General features: G+C 41.0%; 2 protein-coding genes across 2 annotated transcripts in view; one reads left to right on the top strand and one right to left on the bottom strand.

Annotated features, from left to right (window-relative positions):
- Nucleotides 1-20,752, bottom strand: part of MED12L (mediator complex subunit 12L) — a 177,262-nt gene that overhangs the window by 122,687 nt on the left and 33,823 nt on the right. Inside the window, 5 exon segments of the mRNA XM_033150449.1 lie at nucleotides 9,007-9,189; nucleotides 9,918-10,022; nucleotides 12,328-12,542; nucleotides 14,451-14,577; nucleotides 15,044-15,175. Of these exon segments, the coding sequence (XP_033006340.1) occupies nucleotides 9,007-9,189; nucleotides 9,918-10,022; nucleotides 12,328-12,542; nucleotides 14,451-14,577; nucleotides 15,044-15,175 (762 nt within the window).
- On the top strand, nucleotides 6,932-7,988 carry GPR171 (G protein-coupled receptor 171). Its single transcript, XM_033150448.1, has one exon. It carries the CDS (start codon nucleotides 6,983-6,985, stop codon nucleotides 7,946-7,948), a length of 966 nt encoding a protein of 321 aa, XP_033006339.1. The 5' UTR covers nucleotides 6,932-6,982; the 3' UTR covers nucleotides 7,949-7,988.

Raw genomic sequence — 20,752 nt, 5'->3', positions numbered from 1 at the left:
CATTTTTATCAGGAGTTTTTATAAAACTGCAACAACAACACAAACATAGTCTGTAGTTATTGCAAACAATTGCCATGAATGTTTCTCAGATGGCACTATTATTAATGTATGTAATTGTATCACTCCAAATTAAGTTCCGAGAAACAGATAGGTGCATCTCTCTGTTGCAACAATTAACATAAGCAGCAACAACAACAAAACGGCAGACACACTGTAGCTGGTACTAAAGGTATTCCTTAACACAGACACACAGGAACTTTATGAAATGATCCAGATATAGTTCAAGTTCCAATGCTTTCAATGGAAGAATTCAACCTATGCTAAAAACTCTGAGATTAGCAAAAGTCAATTCAATGTCTTGTTTTGTTTTTGCCTGTTTGTCTAAATTATGCTCTTATAACGATGTTTTATTTATTTTAGTCATAACACTGTAATTCCGTTGCGCCAGAAGCTGTTTACTCAGGTTGGCCACATGACCCGGAAAACTGTCTGTGGGCAAACGCCAGCTCCCTCGGCCTAAAAGTGAAATGAGTGCCACACCCCATAGCTCTCTTTGACTGGACTTAACCATCCAGGGGTCCTTTACCTTTACCTTTAATACCAGTTAATTTAATTACAGGTAGGTAGCCGTGTTGGTCTGCCATAGTCAAAACGAAATAAAAAATAAAAAAATCATTCCAGTAGCACCTTAGAGACCAACTAAGTTTGTTGTTGGAAGTGTGCATGCACACGAAAGCTCATACCAAGAGCAAACTTAGTTGGTCTCTAAGGTGCTACTGGAAGGATATTTTTTTAGTTAATTTAATGTAAAACTTGCTGCAATTAATTTTGCTGGACTGTGCACCACCTAGATACTATCAGTGAAGGACTGTTTTAATTAAAAACTTTTAAAATTACATACATATTTATGCTCTGTTGAACCCCACACTCCAGTTTGCTCCCTGGGAAAGCAAGGTGCATTGTTCTGCTACTATCTCAACTGTTCTGGCATTCCACTAGCAAAAATTAAAAGGATAATGGTCTCAAATCATTACAGCAACTTTGCTTTCCCACCCAATCACAAGAGGAGGTTGAAGTATTATTTCGCAACACTGAATAATTTTGAACTCTTAAGAGTGTGCGTACACGCACACACCTTCAGGTGGCTTTTGGTTTCACAGACGTCAACTGATGTGTTTGAAAGCCACAGGAAAATCTCTTTTAAGATACCAACTATATAAAGAGCAAAAGGGAAAGTAGCATGTCACAAGGCAAAAGGCAGGTCGCCTGACAATACTAAACAGGACATTTAACCAACTTCTTCAATGCTTTTTGGACTACGAAACAGGTATGTACCTTTTAAAATACTGTACCCAGCCATTATTATCATTGATGCAAATACAAAACGCAGGCTATGTAAACTATCACTGTTTGCAATTAGGGATAAACTCAGTATAGACACTCCATGTTGAAGCTTTGTGGTCACAAAAACAGCAACAACTTTAGTTTTTTTTGTTGAAGGAGTTGATAGAATCAAGCATTTGCTATCTCGGGACCACAGTGCAATTTCCTTTGTAATTGATTCAAAGTGACTGCCATTTTCTCAGAAGGGAGATTGTGATTTTTAAGCTCAGTGGAAGAGCATCTATGTTTTGTATGCAGAAGGTCCCTGGTTCAATCCTCGGCATCTCCAGGAAGGGCTGGGAGAGAACCCGGCCTTAAACCCTTGAGATCTGCTGCTAGTCAGTATAGACTATACTGAGCTAGAAGGAAAAGTGGTTTGACTCTGTATAAGGCAGCTTCCTGCATTCCTATGCGTTTCATCCCTTTATAGTGGTTGCTCCCAAACTCTCTCAGATCTTTCTAGCACTGTGTTCTGGTTAAATTCTTTAGACTCCAAGATTTAAAAGGAATCGTCTGTGTAAGCTACTAATAAAATGGATGTAGGATGTACCAAAGTTGACCGATGGCATACTTGCACATGGTGTGGATAGTATGCAGAGACCCAGACCTGCTTAGCTTCAGCAATGTGCCTTCAGACCTTGGGAAAATAACCGACTTTCCACATTTATCAACCCTCAGGCACCACATATTCCTTGCCGACTGGGAACTTGGCAGATTAGCAGTCTGATCCACATGGTCAGTTAACTGCACACATTATAGGTGTATTTTAACACTTGCCACACCACTGTCATAACACACAACACCAGCCTAAGAGTGCAATGCTGAATTGTACTCAGCCTGGCCAAGCCCCCTTGCAGACTATTAGTAAATAGCTGCTAACATGCACCTAATGACCTGAAGAGAAGCCTACCAGATTTCAACATTTCAGGCATTCTGTAAGCAAACAAAAGCTGCCTTATTCCAACAAGCCCTTGGTTACTTGGATGTGGCTGATAACAGATTTTGTTTTACTAGTGCTATAGTTACTTGCTGCTGCTGCTTGGCTTGATTCTGAGGTTTTAATTCTGCCACTGATGTCTGTTTGATTTTTGCCTAGTTTATATTGTTAGCTACCCTGTGCTCCTGTGGTTGGAGGAAAGGCAAGGTATAAAAACAAGATGTGAAATAGTTAGGTGGCTACAGATGTCTCTGAGTTGTGAGAAATGAGGTAGCAATGGACTATAGCCCTGTGGTCACAGAAACCCCTTGACAAAATACATCCCCATAGCTATTACACACTCGAATAAGCAAACCATCTGCAAATCTTTAGTTTACATAGTTGTAGCAGAAGTGAAACCCACCAAAAGGTGGGGATACATCTAACAGATGCCTTGCCAAGTTGATTAGAGCAGATGTTACTTTAGAGTAATCAAGTCATTACAAAGGTTTGGATAAATGGACAATTTCATTGTCTGTCGAGAGGTACATATAAATTGGGCCATGATCCTCATTTATTTTTATTTATAAAAATATTTATATACCACTACTTCATTTAAAAAAAATCAGTTCAGAACAATAGATAAACCATAAAATCAAAACAAAACAAAAGAGAATAGAAATCAGAAAACTATTGTGGAAAGATAATTTCCTGACAGAACGAACAGTTTTCAAAAGTCATTTAAAAGCTGACTTACTGCCACAGAGTTGTCTGACGATTGGCTAAATGAGAATGTTTATAATTTGATTTCCATTTTTTGACTTTTATAACCAACAAGAGTGTATTATACAAACATCCAATGACTCACGCCTCATCCTCTCTGATGGATTCTCCTTTTGCCTGGCTTTGACGTGTTTCAGGCTATCCCATTGCCCAACCAACTGATTTGATTTCATTCTGGTGTAAATTCTGACCCATTGCTCCATATTTATTTATTTCTTAATATTGAAAATGAAGAAAATTGTGTAAACAATCTCTGTACTTCACTCGGTCACAGCCACGGTTACATTTATGTTTTGTTTCCTTTGACGTATTCTCAAAAATCAATAAATAAACACACACACACACACACACACACACACATATGGAAGACAAAATGCCAGCTGAATCTCTATTGACAGGACTGGGCCTATGACACTAAAGGCTTAGCTCTTTGTTGTCAAATTAACTTTGCCAACTCAGGGAAAAACCAACAACACCCTAGCAAATGAGCTCAGTGATACCAGGATTCAGGCCCATGCAGAGCTTCTTAGAATAAAGTTATAAACTCAAACAAAAAAGCAGCCAGTCCCTGAAGGCCTGGGACAACTGTACCTGGGTGCCCCACTCTCTACACAGGCCTGGTCCAGGCAGTCCTTGAGGTCCCTAGGATTTAAGTTGTCCAAGGATTTGTATAATATACAAAGGCCTTGAATCTGGCTTGGTAGTAGATGGATAGCCAGGGCAGGTGCTTTAACAATGGTGTCACATGCTGTCATCCAGCTGCCCCCATCAACAATTTGGCCGCTGCATTCTGCACCAGCTGGAGCTTCCGAAACAGGCCTGAGGGTAGCCCCACATAGAGCACATTTTAGTAATCGAGCCTCGAGGTTGCCAATGCAAGGTATACAATGGTCAACCTATCTATGTCCAGGAACAGCTGTGGCTGGGGAGCCAGACAAAGCTGATGAATGGCAGTTCTAGCCATAGAGGACACTTGGGTCTCTAATGACAAAGATGCATCAAAATTCAAATCCCATTCAAAACAGGCAACTTATCTATCTCCTGGAAATGGGAACCATCCATTCAAAGAGACTCCATATTCCAAGGATTCAAGCAGAGTTTATTGGCCCTCATCTTCTTGCCATTGATATATGATGTTCAATGCATCAATGCAGGTTTGAGAACCAAAATACATTTCACCTGGAAGATCCATCCAATTAAATCCATGTTAGTATTGCAAGGCTGGTGTTTTGTTTCTGTTTTTACTTACTCTCCAAATTTTATCACAGCAGTGGTGTTGAGGGACAGACGGTCAATCCTGGCTACCAGTGCCATGTCTTTAATCTAAACAACACTCACCCCAATACCTGAAACTTCTATTAACCAAAAAAAAAATATGCAATCCTATCTAGATGTGGTTTTTTTTTTAATCAGTGGTTTTTATCAGAGAGCCACAACTTTTTACCTGCGTCACTACTTAAATGAAATTTAGTGCTCCCCTGCATTTGCTTTTTTTTAAAAAAAATCTGACTTAAAAGGATCTGAAGATCCAGCTACAGATCTCTCACATTATATGTGGTTTGGTCCTGAAATTCCCAGCCTTTAAGAATGAGAGCAAAAACCGTATGTTCAAAAAATTCTACCCACTATTTATTGCCAGATAAACTATGTCATAATTACTCGCTAAAAGAAGCTGCCATCCCTGAATGGAATCACATTTACAGGGGCCTAACGGAAGAGCTGGGGCAAGAGGATAGGCCTCGATCCTCTCTGCAAGGCCTTCCACCTACCATCACCAAAAGTGGTATAACCATGAAATGAAGGAAAGGGATTATCCTTTATTCTCATAAGAGCTTCTTAAACCTGATAGCCACTCAGACAGGCTATAAAGGGATGAAAAGAGAGTGGGACACTAATATTTTTCACTTCTTCTGGGATGTTCCTTCTTCTGGGTGGGGCGTGTACATTAATTGATGTACAGTTGTACCTTGGAAGCCAAATGCCTTACGAGTCGAACGTTTTGGCTCCCGAACGCCGCAAACCAGGAAGTGAGTGTTCCGGTTTGCAAACGTTCTTCGGAAGCCGAACATCCGACGGGGCTTCCATGGCTTCCGATTGCGTGCAGGAAGCTCCTGCAGCCAGTTGGAAGCTGTGCCTTGGTTGTTGAGTGTTTTCAGAAGTCAAACGGACTTCCGGAACGAATTCCATTTGACAACCAAGGTACAACTGTATTTGTTTCCATTGCCTTTGGTTGTTAATGATTTTTCATCATGACTTTTGCAGAAGGACCAGCACAGACCTGGAAAAACACTGAGTGCAAAAGAAGTTTGAACAGTTAACTAGAAGGCAGAAGTAGTTCACAAAGGAGGGCGGCTGCTTCTGGCAGTGCAGGTATGGTAGCACTTAGAGGTATTACAAGTTGTTCCACTGGGGAACCTATATCATACCCCTCTGCCTGCATAAGGTGAGTGAGTTGAGTTTGGCATTTATGCTCCAGGCAATCTAAATTGTGCTGGGAGCTTCTGAGCAGGTTGGCCACGCTAGTCCCCCACTGTGCAGTCACACTACCCTCTGCATTACAGCGGTACCTCGGTTTATGAACTTAATCGGTTCCGGAAGTCCGTTCTTAAACCAAAGCCATTCTTAAACCGGGGCACGCTTTCCCTAATGAGGCCTCCCGCCACCAGTGCCCTTCCACCGTTCGGCTTCCGTTCGTAGACTGAGGTAAAGTTCACTAACCAGAACACTAATTCCAGTTTTGCTGAGTTCATATACTAAATAGTTCGTGAACAGGGCTGTTCTTAAACCGAGGTACCACTGTAGTTTTGTTGGCTAGTTATATAAACTAGGTTCCTTGACTAACTATCTCTGGAAATGATGGCATACCTGTGGTATAATATTTGTGCACTTCAAAAAACTGCACTAAAAATGACTTCTACTTACAGCCAAAGCTCTTGAAAAAGAATGTAGATTGACACACACACATTTTGTTGCTGTAAAACTGCCAACATTAACGATTCCAGCATTTAACCTATAGTTCTGTTTGTACACCAACAGCTCCACAACAACTGGAGAGTGCAAACATCTATGAGATGCATCAAATGGAAGCTGAAGGTTCACTGTTCTTCATCTGGAAATCATTACTGCATTTCATTTCTTAGAAATGTTAAAAATAACCACTTCCTCTTCAGTGTGCATGGCTCTAGCAATGGTTTCTACCAGTACATCTACAAAACAGATCTTACTGCAAAAAAATCAGACCATCAAACTATGGAAATGTTATTGGCAAATACAGTTTTCTTCCATCTTAATTAAAACCTCCTATGCCTAGGGATGTCTGAGAATACCAAATAAAACAAAAAGAGAAGCAGTGTTCACACTTATTTGTCCCATTTCTGGGACGATTAAGTCTGCAATCAGCCCTGCTAACTAAAAAGGAAATGCTTTGGAGTAAATGCATTTCTCCTATGAATGCAGCAGCACACTGAACAGATTTGTCAAAAAGTTGCTTTAAACATTTTTAAAAAAGATATGTGTACCATTGGCCGGGCCCAATGGAAGCTATAGCCCAAAACATCTGGCAGGCACCCGAATGGGGAAAGTTGCTCCTGAGCTTCTTAAGCAGGCACCCCTCAAACTCGGCGCTCCAGATGTTTTGGGACTACAACTCCCATCACCCCTAGCTAACAGGACCAGTGGTCAGGGATGATGGGAATTGTAGTCCCAAAACATCTGGAGGGCCGGGTTTGGGGACACCTGTTCTTAAGAATAGTCACAGATTTGGTTAGCTACTGTATGACACTATTGCTTACAGAAAGTCAGTTTGTTTGTTTGCTTGTTTGTTTCTCTCTCTCTTCCAACTACAGGTTTTGTCTCTCAGAGAAAGTGCAGTTACTTTGCCTCTCCTGTGAAGCATTTAAGATGCGCATAACAAATTCCTCAGGTTGCAATGTTTATTCTGCAATGGAGCCATTTCCTTATTTTTATTACTTGATATTTCTTATTGGGTTCATTGGGAGCTGCTTTGCCCTGTGGACCTTCCTGAAGGCAGAGCAGCATCGCAAATGCATGAGCGTCTACTTAATTAACCTGCTAACAGCAGATTTTTTGCTAACTCTTGCCTTGCCGGTGAAAATCGCTGTTGATTTAGGAGTTGCTCCCTGGAAACTGAAAATATTCCACTGCCAAGTCACAGCTTGCCTCATCTATATCAACATGTACTTGTCCATCATATTCTTGGGATTTGTAAGCATGGACCGTTGCCTTCAGTTGATACACAGCTGCAAGATCTATCGCATCCAAGAGCCTGGCTTTGCTAAGATGATATCAGCAGTAGTCTGGGCAATGGTTCTATTTATCATGGTGCCAAACATGGCAATTCCAATCAAAGAAATCAAAGAAACGGCCAATGTGGGCTGTATTGATTTCAAAACGACGGTGGGAAGAGATTGGCATGTTTTCACTAATTTCATTTGTTCTGCAATATTTCTAAATTTTTCCGCCATAGTGCTTATTTCTAACTTCCTTGTGATCAGATTACTCTATCGAAACAGATACAACGTGAGCTACGACAATGTGAAGAAAGCTCTGGTGAACATACTCTTAGTCACTGCAAGCTACATAATATGCTTTGTTCCTTACCATATTGTCCGGATCCCGTATACTCTGAGTCAAAGCAAAGCTATAACCACAGACTGCTCTGTCAGGCGAACGCTCTTCAAAGCAAAAGAATCCACCCTGCTACTTGGTGTGTCAAATCTCTGTTTTGACCCAGTTTTGTATTTTTACCTTTCAAAGACATTTAGGCTGAACGTGACAAAGACTTTTGGGTCGCGTAAAGAAAATAATACTCTCCGAGAAAATGCATTAACAGAGACAGAACTTTGATGTTCAGTTGAGACTGCAAACCTTTCTAGACAATTTATTGCACATTTAAAAATGCATTGCGCCCCCCCTACCCCAACTAGAGCACACAATCTCTCCATCTTTCCCTCCAGGTAGAGCTTCAGTTGCGAGAGCACTGCATTTTTCTGAGAAATTGCTAAGGGAAAGAAGCAATATCCCCACCCCAAGATGCAATATTCATTACTATGTAGAATTTGGTTACACATGTGTCACAAGCAGTTGTCACTTTTTGTTTCTGAAGGGTGATATGCAATGATAATCATACTCAGATTAGTCATTGATTTCAATAGTCTACCCTGTGTATGACTCAGCTGGGTATTACTCAAAGTGCCCAATGGCAAATGATTGAGTTGAGATTCCTGCATTGCAGAGGGATGAACGAGATGACCCTCAGGATCCCTTCCAACTCAACAATTCTATGAATTCTCCCCCTGCATACCTGTAATTTGACATTCAGATATCTTGAAGTGGCATGACTGAATACTTTGTGAGCCTTTTTGAACTTTCGTAACACTGACATTTAGAGTTACTGTATGTATATAAGAAGCATGTAATTCATCTAAGGGAGTACACACAGTGGGGTTGGTTCAGATGTAACAATAAAAATGGTGTCACAGGAACAAGCCCCATGCTTATGAATGGGATATGATTATATTTTCATGTTAATCTGCTTGAAGACCATGATATGCTTGACAGACAATGTACAGTTTTCAAAATGTATTTGGATAAAATATTCATATATGAACCCAAATCCAGGTAAAACTAGTCATGACTAAGTCCAACTGGATATAAGGAAATGAGTTGAGTCAACTAATTTAACACTCACCTGTTTCAGTGACACTTTGTATGGTGAGTACAACAAAACAACGAGCCACAACCCGGCTAAATCAATTGTCATTAGCTTGAAGTAAGCCAGTAAGCTTACTTTATTTATTTACTTAACAGAATTTGCATCCCACTTAATTGTAAATAAAACCTCTAAGCAGTTTTGCTTGCATGTGTATAGACTTCCTCTTCAAAGACAGAAAGAAGTTACTTACCAGAGGTATAGGAAAATGTGTTGCATATTGCAAATGGCGAAGGAGGTTGTAGTTCGATGGAAAAATCAGCTCCCTCAGTTTTTCCCTCTTCATAGACTTTTCACTCATTGTTGAAATTCTTCTGTCTATCATTGATACAGAATTCAGACTCTCACAAGACTCCCCAGGCATTGGAGAAAATATCTAAGACATGTAAACAAACATTTAATACTGTAAACAGAAATATCCATTGAATTTATGCTATGGCCAAAAAACGCAGCTTCTTTTTACCTCAGAATAGGTAACTTATGATGTATGTCTGAGACAGCCAATGTGGCAACTCCCAGATGTTGATCCACAACTATCATCAGTCACAGCCAGCATGGGCAATGGTCAAGGATGATGGGAATTGTAGTCTGACAACATCTGGAGGGCACCACGTTGGCTACTGCTGATGCATGCCAATGAAATCAACATTCAATTGCATTGAAATATGCAGTAACTAAAACCATTTTGATTCAGTTTTCAAACAGTAGCTGATAAGGGGGCCAATGTTAGCACTCAATATTGTGAGTGAAGAATGGCAAAATGTTTTTTTTTTTTAATGGCTTCAGTAAGTATAAATGATTTGAGTTAATGTTTCACTGCTCGTGACATGTTCATGATGGTGGCAGTTTAAACACAGTGGAAGTGGTATCAAGGTTACCACAGTGGAAATAGGTGAGGCATCTTTTGTAAACCTAAGACCATTATGCTGTTTAAAAGAAGGAAAGGATGGGTATGGGGGAAAGGGGCAAGATATTTTGAGAATACCAGAAGAAATGCAGAAAATGATGGTAAGAGTGTGTGTTCCATGTCTCAGATCATGCTGGCACACGTAGCAAAGTGAAGAATGGGTTTTTTTAATTGAAAAAATCCGAAGTTAGACCTACTGGAAATTCCGAACCAAAGTCTGTCTTAAAGTCATTCTTGTCTATGTCATCAAAAATATTAGCAGTTCCCGAGTCAATGTACATATGTTCCATAATACTATGGTCCTAATGATCACCGAAGAGAAAAAGAAACACCAGAGCATGATGTAAAGCATGGGTGACTGGCCACATAAGATTTAAAAAAATCACTCAGTTTAAAAAAAAACAAAATACTAAAATTCTTAGATTAAACGAGATGGAAGACATTTCTGCCCCCAACATATATAACACTCAAAGTGGTCCCTTTTTGAAGTCATACTTAAAAAATAATAATAACAATAACAAACTGAGGGAAACTGCACCCAGGGGTGACAGCCTGCATGTTTTGTTTACAATGAATGAGTAATCTCCTGGGAAACGTCTGCTTTGCTATGGGATCAGTTACTTCAGATTTGAGAAAGGCTACAGCTAAACCATTAATACTTCTCTAGAGAGATGCGTATTCCCCAAGTACAGTGCAATTTGTATAAAGGACCACTGTTCACAAGAGATTGTGCTGCTGCTGAGATGAAACCTTGCAGAAATAAAAGTCTGAAATCATGATTCTTGCAGGTCCAAATAATAATAGATTGGTTTTGAGGAAAGAACCACTAAAGTTAAAAATAAAATTTGGGCTCAAACCTTAGAAGGACACCCTTTCCTTCCAATTCCAATCATGGACATATAAAGCAATGCAAAAGTAACTAATGCTATCAGCACCTTTAATATATAAAGAGACCTTGATCCATCAGAGCCCAATGGGTGCAAAATATCACATTTCATTTATGCAACAGGCATTTCGTCATCATGGCTGCTCTAGACTGTGTTTTGCCACACACTACCTTTAAGTATAACGTGTCAAAGCTATTATCTCATTCATCTGCATAATATATTTTTTTTTAATTTAATAAATATTTCTAAACCACTGAGGGTTATATCTCCTTCCTCCCCTCTCCCCTCGTGCCCCCAAATTCCGGTCCAGAGGGTTGCCCAACTCTCCAGAGCAGATTTTGAGGTTGCGCAAGGAGAGGAGAGGGAGGTTTCATTGTGCAAGCAAAACTTTCATTGTGCAAGCAGAATGGCATCAACGAACAGAACCCTTCATGTATTAAAAATGTCTACGTAACATAGAAACAATACAAATCAACAGTAAAAACAGTAAAATAATATCACAGAAGCAAACACAGAAAATCAGTGGTGCAGGTTCCAACCTTACGGGTTAGGGAAAGCCTGCACATTTTCATAAAGACATCTGAAGCATATAATTGATGGTGGTTCACATCATAAGGCAGAGGTAAGGGCATTCCAGAGTGAAGGGGAAAAGGAGGGAATTGCCTGTTTTAACTTCACCACCCTGTGATATTCTGTAGAGTGAGCTGCCATGAGCAAAATTTTCCCAGATGATCAAAGTGATCTTGCAGGTCTACACAGGGGCAAGCAGTCCTTCAGGTAACCCAGTCCTGAATTGTTACAGTAGTCCAATCCCGAGGTTACCAGTACATGGAATCATGGTGGCCAAGACATCCCTATACAGGAATGGGTATCATCGACACACCAACTCAAGATGGCAGAGAAGCAACCAGGACCTCCACTGACAGATGGATCTAGGAGCACCCCCAAACTACATTTCTGTTCCTTCAGAGGGAATGAAACTTCTATAATCTCATATACTGTCTTCCATTCCAATCCCAAGGCAGTATAAAATTTTGAGGCAGTATAAAATTTTGGAAGACACTCCTCTAAACAAAACCAGTAAAAAAAAAAAAAAGCAAAAACATTACAACCAGTATAAATTACAATATAATAATAAATTCAGCATCCTGTAAAGTTCTCCAGTTCGGGTATCAATAACCCCCAGAGGAAAACTCAGCAAGGTTGGCACCTGCTTTATTTCAAGCAAGAAACTGTTCCATAAACTTGTTAACCAGGCAGGTCTACAGGCTATGGCACAGCCAATAGGGCCTCATCCTGAGAGCAGGGCAATGCTGAGATCTCGAGATCTCAAGATTGAACTGTTGCCAAGGAAGCTTCTGCACAGTGCAACTCTCGTCCTACATCATCAGGATAAAACACATGCACACTCATGCAAAATCCCAGGTCACATGAGAAGACCATAAACTGCTATTCTTTTCCAAGCCAAGAGAATCCTTCTAAAAACTAGGGAGTAGCAGCAGCAGTGTGGACTGCTCACATTATACTGGCTAAAAGGGGCTACATTAAAGGTTGGCACTGAGAATCTGATGAACAACACCCATAAAGCTTTCTAGGCAGCATAATTATTATTTTTTTAAAATGCTCTTAGGATAAAGTGGGGTAGGGAGAAAACAGCACCAGGTTGTCTTTTTTGACCTAGTGAAGCTGAGAAGCAAACTACAATGCACTTCATACATACCTCCAGTTTCACATCTTGTTCCCTAGAATACTGTTCATCCATATTTTCCCCAGTTGGCGAGCGAGATCTAGGGGTTGCAGTGATGGATAAATCTCCACGTGATATTAAAGTGCACATGTAAGCATCGTGGGAGAAAACATCATGCCGTATGAATTCACAGAAAAGCAGCACCAGGTTCACAAATTCCATCTTCTCATGTTCACTGTTTGGGTCAGCTACCAATAGAGAAAAGGTTACATTTTATTAGTTACCATTACGCTCAAGCAGCTTATGTTTAAAAAGAAAAAGAAAAAAAGTAAGTCTACCTTAAAATTAAGGTTGAAGAAGAGGAGGAGGAGGAGGAGGAGGAGGAGGAGGAGGAGGAGGAGGAGGAGGATTTGGATTTGATATCCTGCTTTATCACTACCTGAAGGAGTCTCAAAGCAGCTAACATTCTCCTTTCCCTTCCTCCCCCACAACAAACACTCTGTGAGGTGAGTGGGGCTGAGAGACTTCAGAGAAGTGTGACTAGCCCAAGGTCACACAGCAGCTGCATGTGGAGGAGCAGGGACACGAACCTGGTTCCCCAGATTACAAGTCTACCACTCTTAACCACTACACAAAGGGTAGAATTCAACACAGCCCTAAGGAGATAAGTTACATCAGCTTGTTTGTCCAACAGATTGGTATCCCCTCTGCTCCCACAAATTGTTCTTCCATCCCTCCAGAGATTTAGGGGAAGGCCCACTGTGCTAGTAGGAGTCCGCACACAGGCTGCTGCTAGCAGGACAGGTTAGTTAACCCCACTCCTTATAGCTCAATCAGCAGAGCATGAGATGCTTAATCTCAGGATCATCGGTTCAAGTCCCACATTGGGCAAAAGATTCCTGCATTGCAAGGCGTTGGACCAGCTGACCCTCATGGTCCCTTCCAACTCTCTATGAATGCAGCCCAAACCATCCTTCTCATGTGGTTAATCCAGACTTCAAAAAGTCAGCCCATATAAGGTCCTATAACACTTCTGAAAAATACTCAGATTGGTGTATGTGTATGCAGCTTAACAAATTTATTTGATCACATTGAGGCTTTTTGGAAGTTGCAAGAATAATGGACCATGAACTAGACAGCTTCAAGACAATATATTTGCACTATTGAACCAATATAGGTTAAATGACATGGAGAAAACCTGGTTATTAGAACCCGCAGTATATGGGACCTGAATGCACCAACATTCCCAGTCCTTAAAGCCTTACGGAGTTTCGCTCTCTTTTTCAAACAACTACAAACACACACACAAAAGTGTCAGAAAGCAACATATACAGGTTCAGCTTATGGTTAAGCATATCAGAAGTTTATCCTTCAGGTTCCAAAGATATCAGAAGCCCGCTCCACGGTAACTCAGAGCAGGGCTTTCAGTGCAACTGCCCCAGTTCTGAGAACAACATTGCTGTCACAATATGGCAGGTGCAGACTATCAGCTCAACCTTTGTGTACACGCGACAAGGGGGTGTGGGACCACTATGAGGAGAAACCAGGAACAAATTGCAAAGGGAGGTATTAAAAAAAGTCTAAACTACTCTGATAAGCACTGCAGGACAACTGTGTTTCATCTGGTAATAAAACTGATTAGCTGGTGCCTTGATGCTCAGATCTGACACATTTGTGCTACAATCCTGTGCATATTTAATAGGAGCAAATCCCACTATAAACTGCGAGTCTTACTTCTGAATAAGCATGTACAGAATGACATTGTCAGAGTTTTAGTTTATGTTTTCCCTAGTGCCAAATGTTAGATTGTACAGTCTAAGTTTAGATTGCAAAGCAACCGGTCCAAGGTAAGGCAAACTTGGAGTGGGGCAAGCAGGACATCTCCCCCCCCGCCCCCCCTCCGCCAAGCTCTAAAACAAAAAGCTCCATTAATTGCCTCAAGGCAAAAACAAAGCTGAGAAATACTTTAGTTCCCAAAACACAATGTTTTGGAAAGTTAAAGCCTTCTAGAAAAAAAAATGTCTGTAGGTCAGGCAGAAATGAGGGAGGGGGGGGAAATGATACAGTCACCAATAATAATAGTGAATATCCAGTAGCTGGACAAAAGGTCACAGAGTTTCATCCTGCTCTGGAACAGAGAGGATTTTGATGCTTACATAATGAGGGGGCCTGGGTGTCTAAAAACCTAAGAAGGACATTCTGGAAAACAGGGAGGCTGGATCCAGCAAGTGATGCCGAAGAAATTGATTCCTTTTCGTCCAAGACTTCTGCCTCTCCACATCGCTGCGAAAATAAGACAGGATAAAAGCAATCAGTGTAGAACTGCAACACGACAGCTGTCAATGCAACTGCATTTGCCCTCCCCTATTACTTAGAAACCGCATAGCACACCAGCAAAAAGGGGAGGGGGAAGAGAACCTGTTGTTCAACTTGTTGGTCTCTGCTTGTGTGCGAGGAATAACAAACAAGTTAATCTAATCAAATCAAATTAATCTAATTTAGAATCATCTGAGATGGAGCCAGATGACACATAAGAATGGAATAAAGACCGGCATTCTCAGCATCCTATGTTCCAATGCATGAGAGATTAAAGACTTTCAATAATTGTTACAACTATGAACCAAGATGGATAAACTGTGTTAACCTTGCTTATAAAGCTGTAGTTCATTGTCAAAGCTAGTTCTCACTTAAATATGAACTGCATTTTTCTCTCCTTGCACACAGCTGTCATACTGCAAAGACAACTTACTTCCACTTCAATTTCAGCTTGCCTCTTCTCCAATAATTTAGCCACAGCCATCGCCCTATGCTTGCCAGCTCTTTTGCTGCTCACAGCCCATTCACAAAGCAACGTTACGACAGCTTCATCATTAGTTGCGACCTGTTAAATAAAAACAAAACAAATGGACAGTCTCTTGTTTAAGTAGATTAAAATGCTGGCTACAAAGACAGGCATACAATGCCGACCAATGGCAAGACTAAGTTTCCTGTTCAATTTCCTACCCCTTTTATCCCTAGGATGTAAGTTTGCCTAAAAGTTCAAAAGAGAGTTTCTCTTTTAGGAGGTATATGTGACTAGATGCAGAATGAATGCATGTAACAGAAGAAGAAGAAGAAGAAGAAGAAGAAGAAGAAGAAGAAGAAGAAGAGGAGGAGGAGGAGTTTGGATTTGATATCCCGCTTTTCACTACCCGAAGGAGTCTCAAAGCGGCTAACATTCTCCTTTCCCTTCCTCCCCCACAACAAACACTCTGTGAGGTGAGTGGGGCTGAGAGACTTCAGAGAAGTGTGACTAGCTCAAGGTCACCCAGCAGCTGCGTGTGGAGGAGCAGAGACACGAACCCGGTTTCCCAGATTACGAGTCTACCGCTACCGCTCTTAACCACTACACCAGACTAGTAGATGTGTGTTGAAGAGCATGATGAGCTAGTTTGAAACTGTTCTCAAAATGCAATGCATGTATACTAAAACAGGCTTCTGCTATCACCCTTAGGTTTTAGTCTTATTTACATTTACTACACTTATGGCTACATTTATCAGTTCAAAAGCTTAACAGCCACCATCATTTTAGAGGTGATACACCGCTTTTTATTAAAAAGAAAAGAAAAGCTATCCTAAGCAATTCTTATAATTCAGAAATGTGAATCCTCAGCTAACAGTAAAATCCAACATTCATCTTCAATCATCCAATCAATTGTTTTAACTGGCTTCTGCATGTGAACATCAAAAAACAAACTTTCTGTATCATTATTACTACTCACTACTGCTATTCATTATAATTTATACATAAGGCAATCCATGTGCATAGGCACTTCAGCACTTTACAGAATGCAATAGTACAGTTCCCTGCCCAAAGGAGCTTATAATCTAAAACTCAACATGGGGAGAACAGAAGAAAAGGAGCAGGAAAGGAAGAAGACACCTAGCTAAACATGGGGAGGATTATGTGATTATTCCGATTCCACATTATTAGGCTTAGTTACAACAGGGCAAGGAAACTAGGTGGTAAAGCCAACCATTTCATTTTTTAAAAGTTGGTGTAGAAAATGGATTTGAGGAGAGGTATTCTGGGACACACTTCCAAGCAAACCAACGAAGGAGAATAGTGGAGACTGTTGAAAGAGCAGGAGACTTGTGGTAGCTGGTAGAGCCTGAGAAACTAAGATTGCAGACATATTTGTGATCAGAATGTAATGACAGAAAGAAGGGGGAGGAGGCAACGCCATTTAAGGCTTTCCTCTTAGAAATTAGATGCCTATTTTTAAATATACAGTATCTGGAAAGGTCCTAAGCACATCCTTTTCTATTAGCAACAGCAAACATAAGCAGTGGAACAGCCTCCCACATCCTCCTGTTGCAACTTTATCTTGTACAAAACATTTGCTTAGATACACAAGAAGATATATAGGTGATGATTATCTGCTGCTTCTTTCCATCACACTATTAATAACAGCTTTGCTAGATTTCACCAGAAGCTTGCCTAGCCTAGCACACCATGTCCAGTAATGGGAGCCTGGATCAGGCCCATGCAGAGGCAAGGGCAGCCGGGTACACTTGCCCCGGGGCCTCGGAGGGCTAAGCCAGCCAGGGCGGTAGGCCTGCCAGAGACCAGCTGCTTTTTTTGTTTTTAGAAGCGTTATTCTAACAAGGCACACTCCGCAGACAAGCTCTACACGGGCCTGGCCTTAATTCATCTGCAACCACAAAATGTTAAGGAAGCCACACACTTTTCCATTCAAAAAAAGAAACCTAGAGGGAAGGGAGATCACTAAAAGTTTACAAAGTCGCGGATGTTGAGAAAACAAAGAAGGAAAATTATTAACGTATGTAGCACACATAGGATTGGGGGAGGGGGGACACCTGACCCTCCATAAACGTAGATTGTGAAGAATAGGGCAGTCATGTGTCCAACTTTGCAGAAGACATTCTTCTATTTCCATTGCAAAGCAGAGCGAAGTGTGCCACCCAGACAGAACTATCTCCATCTCCTAAACTACGCTCATGCCTGCAGGTGCAGTGGAGAAAACCATCCCACTGACAATGTTGAAGGTACGGTAGATTCAGTAGTTAATGCAGCCAACTTTTATACGTGCGATGGGGAGGTACCAAATTTCCCTTTGCCTCAAACAACAAATTGCCGCCGGCCTAACCCTGAATATGTTGTAGAAAAACAAAAGCAACATTCATAATCTCATTCCCCCTTTCCACAAACAAGGTCTCAGGCCAAAAGCATTGGGTGACCAAGCAATGCTTTTGCCCCTTGCAGAACAGGGTCTTGGGAAGTCCCATCCCGAAAAGGCTGTATTGGGCTCAGTTCTCATACCACAAGGCCCAGCCTTTCTGCTTCTTCCCCTCATCCACATGCAGTAAAGATCCCTGCCTTGTTTGTGAAAGGGCTGGGAAATTAACTTTGGGCAACAGCACAAACAAAACAAAGCCAGATGGCCCTTCTTTATGAAAGCTAAAAAATTTGAAGCTACTCTTAACAGCAGCTGTGACTTTTTTGCATTGGATATGTGAATGTTTATAGAAATTGAATTATTTTATTCAAAAAAGAAACACAAGTTAGCACTGGAATTCTCGGCATTAAATTAATAGTGATACATTTCTCAGAACAACACATCACTTTATTTTCCAATGCAATGACGACTGAAGTGAAGCCATTTGACACTTTTAGCTTGATTTTTTTAAACGGAGCAATTGCTCAGTTGTCTTTAGAAGCATCCAATTCCTCCATATACAGAAGTTTTTTCAATACCTCCCTTCTGACCTTTCCTTGTGCAACATTAATCAGGAACAGAATATATGCTGTGTGAAACTGAAAAAGGACAAACAGCTGGTTCTGTTTCTAAATGAGTCAGACTTGTTTTAAGGTTGTGCAGCTGCCAGTTTGACTACAACACTCAATCCCAATCATACATATAAACAGGAGAGAGTGAAGCAAACTTCAGACCTCTGAACTGCCAGCAGAAAATACACTACTAAGTCCATAAGCCTAGGATGCTATAAGCACTGGGGGCAGGGGGAGAACAACACTGAGCCAGTACTTCCCCCCCCAAAAAAAAAAGTTTGCACTTTGAAAAGTTTGCAGCCACAGTAACCCAGCTGAACACACAAGCCAATTTTAAATGGAAGAGTGGATTGACTTCCCAAAAGACTTCCCAAAGCACATTTCTCCCTCAAGGTTGTCTAGGGTGGGAGGCTGCATTTATGATTTATACAAGTCCCTGTCATCTTTCGACCAAATACTCCATGGCGACTTAGAAACACAGCAATACAAACACAGCAATTTAACGCCAAATCAAAACTAGAAGCACAAAAAAGCAAATTAATAGGAGCAGCAATAAAAAATAATTCAAAAGCAAACAGGAATTTTAAAATACAAGTCAACCTCCAAATGCTTCAAATATATAGGGGGGAGGTCATATTTATATAACCATTGAACTAATGTCAATGCATTCCATTAACTTGGAAACAAAATTTGCATTTAAAACGAAGCCGAAAAGTTTCATGTTTTTAACTTTCAACTAGTATATAATCATGCCCGAAGAATGATGTACACTTTTTACATAAACAAAATAATAAAGTATCCACTTATTAAGAGTTAGAACCTGGGAAGAACAGTGCAAGGCTCTACATCTGTCATGAAGGCATCAAGTAACTTAGAAGAGACCGTTATGAAGGTGTATCGACATTCAACATCATATGGTACCCTTGTTGCCATTCTGCTGCCTCCCAGTAACAACATGGAGCCTTTCTTCACCTCCCTTGCAATAGTATCAACCTAATATGAGCTGCCATTAGTTTGTTGTAAACACAAGTGCTAGGGACCGGGCATAAATGCTATTTTACACCTTGATCAATGCATGCAACATCTTCTCAATGAAATTATTTATATATTCCACTGGTCTCAAACCTCAAATTTGATTCAAAGATTGAGAGTGTTCATCCAAGGCAAATTGGCTCCAAAAGGCCTCCTTATGATTAAACAAAAATCTATAATAAAATTAAGCAGATAACTAGCTGCTTTTTCTGTTGTTGTTCAGTCATTCAGTCGTGTCTGACTCTTCGTGACCCCATGGACCAGAGCACGCCAGGCACCCCTATCCTCCACTGCCTCCTGCTAATTTGATGCCCCTCAAAAGTCTGATGGATAAGACCAGTCAAGAAGAATCTTATCTAAGTGGCTGTAACCTAAACAGACAAGCAATATGGTCATAAAATGGAGAGGGGGGGGCTGTTTGAACAGCCTAAATGTTATTGGGTAAAATCAAGTCACTATTCCAAGAGAATGTTCTCTATAAACAATTTCCTCCGCAATTATGACTTTCAGATTTTGCACTCTAGCACAAAACAGGTCACCCAAACAGTATGATACGAGTCATTGTTTGAACTTCAAATCTGTCTAGTTTGGGTGTTTGTTTTATTCTGTTCCCCAGACTCCAGTGTCCTCCAACATCAGAGTTTTCAATATGCTTCTAATGCCTCTTCATACTGTTTGTAAACCTCCCTGCGATGATAATGTTTCCACTGTATCTTCAACTTCCTAATAGCTAATTATTGCTATATTAATTATGACAATCAGAATATATCACCCTCTAAAATTGAACTGCAGATATAGTTGATGATGGCTGCAGAATTCCACTCGACCTTTTTTATTTAATACCTTTCCTTATTTGCAAAGGGGAAAGGCACTCCCAACCCTTCAGCAGCTTCAGCTCCAGATAGGTAAAGGGACCCCTGACCATTAGGTCCAGTCATGTCCAACTCTGGGGTTGCAGTGCTCATCTCGTGTTACTGGCCGAGGGAGCCGGCGTACAGCTTCTGGGTCATGTGGCCTGCATGACAAAGCCGCTTCTGGTGAAACGCCATTTACCTTCCCGCCGGAGCAGTACCTATTTATCTACTTGCACTCTGACGTGCTTTCAAACTGCTAGGTGGGCAGGAGCTGGGACCGAGCAACGGGAGCTCACCCCATCGCGGGGATTCGAAACGCCGACCTTCTGATCAGCAAGCCCTAGGCTCTGTGGTTTAACCCACAGCTCCAGATACAGGAATTCAAAAAACCCTGCTGAAAATCCCTCTTTTGCCCAGTTACTAAAGGCTCAGGGGCACTGCATCCATCCCTTGCATATGGCCACCCTAACTTTGCTTGTGATCTTTTGCATTCCATAACTCCAGACAAAATTCTCCTGCATACATTTAACAGAATCAGAATGGAGAATCCTAGGAACCAGTTATGGGATTTCCCCCAATTCCATTTAAATGTAGACATTTCCATTGTTAGCACGTTGGGCTTGCAGTCACATCTTCCTTATCTTGAGCGAAACAGAGTCAAAAACACAACTTCTCCCTGTTCTAACCAAGTCTGCATCATCAAACCACCTCCTGTAACAGGAAGAGGTTTGGGTAGTTCCAACAAAAAGCAGATGCAAGCAACACCTACTATAAAAAAACA

The sequence above is a fragment of the Lacerta agilis genome, chromosome 5 (assembly GCF_009819535.1).
Source record: "Lacerta agilis isolate rLacAgi1 chromosome 5, rLacAgi1.pri, whole genome shotgun sequence".
NCBI lineage: Eukaryota > Metazoa > Chordata > Lepidosauria > Squamata > Lacertidae > Lacerta > Lacerta agilis.
The sequence above is the reverse complement of the archived record's forward strand: the minus strand, read 5'-3'. Positions and strand labels throughout refer to the sequence as shown.

What these genes read in the sequence shown, in the direction of transcription:
- GPR171 (XM_033150448.1), top strand. Translation starts at nt 6,983, where the DNA reads ATGCGCATAACAAATTCCTCAGGTTGCAATGTTTATTCTGCAATGGAG.